Source organism: Seriola lalandi, unplaced genomic scaffold (assembly GCF_002814215.2).
Source record: "Seriola lalandi dorsalis isolate HSWRI2012SDOR001 ecotype SW California unplaced genomic scaffold, Sedor1 jcf7180002053569, whole genome shotgun sequence".
Classification (NCBI taxonomy): domain Eukaryota; kingdom Metazoa; phylum Chordata; class Actinopteri; order Carangiformes; family Carangidae; genus Seriola; species Seriola lalandi.
In genome coordinates this window covers 1-863 of record NW_019524122.1, presented here as the reverse complement: position 1 = coordinate 863, position 863 = coordinate 1, and the positions used below count along the sequence as shown (strand labels likewise).

At 51.1% G+C, this 863-nt stretch overlaps 1 protein-coding gene across 1 annotated transcript in view; it reads left to right on the top strand.

Moving 5' to 3' along the window:
* Positions 1 to 784, top strand: part of LOC111651298 (EH domain-containing protein 4-like) — a gene marked incomplete at its 3' end in the record, with an annotated part of 5252 nt that extends 4468 nt beyond the window's left edge. The window contains exon 3 of the mRNA XM_023401268.2: positions 620 to 784. Coding sequence (XP_023257036.2) covers positions 620 to 784 — 165 coding nt within the window. The remainder of the gene's footprint in view (positions 1 to 619) is intronic.
* Between the last annotated feature and the right edge of the window lie 79 nt (positions 785 to 863).

Below are 863 nucleotides of genomic sequence, written 5' to 3'. Positions count from 1 at the left end.
CCTCCCCCTCCTCCCCCCTAGTTTCCCCTCTGACCCGGCGCCGCTCAGTCTCCTGTTTTCAGATGATATCTCATAATGTCTTATAGTTTTTATATCTGCTCTTCGCTCTGCAGCAGCTAATGTTTTTCTGATTGTGTGGAAATGAATGGAAGTCAATGGCTGCAGAGAGAGAACAGCAACATGTGTGAGAGACGCTCCCGGAGATCCTCCCGCTGACCTTTCACCTCTGGCCTCATGAGGCGTTCGTCTTACCTGTCCTCTCTCTCTCTCTCTCTCTCTCTCTCTCTGTCTCTCGCCCTCAGTCTGGACTCGGGTTTTCCTGCCTCAGCTCTGTGATTGAGGAAACTGTTGTATAAACAGTTTTGTTGTTGAACGAAGCTCAGCCAAGGTCTCACTGCAGGGTGTGTGTGTGTGTGTGTGTGTGTGTGTGTGTGTGTGTTCTGTCTGTTTCTTCGAGGAACTGTCAAGTTCCTGTCTCACTGTTTATTAATTATTATTTTAAAATATCAATTCATTCAGAAAATGTCGGACTGTTCCTTTAATCATCGACCAATGAAATAAAGTGAAGCGTTGATGCAGGTGAGTCTGTAACCTCCGGCCTCCGCTGTCGTCCCCGCAGGTGCACGCCTACATCATCAGTCACCTGAAGAAGGAGATGCCGTCTCTGTTTGGGCGGGAGAAGAAGAAGGAGGAGCTGATCATGAGGCTGCCGGAGATCTACACCATCCTGCAGAGAGAGCACCACATCAGCCCCGGAGACTTCCCCAACGTCGCCAAGATGCAGGTACAGAGCCGCACCAGAGCCGCATCAGAGCCGCATCAGAGCCGCATCAGAGCCGCATCAGAGCCGCATCAGAGCCGCA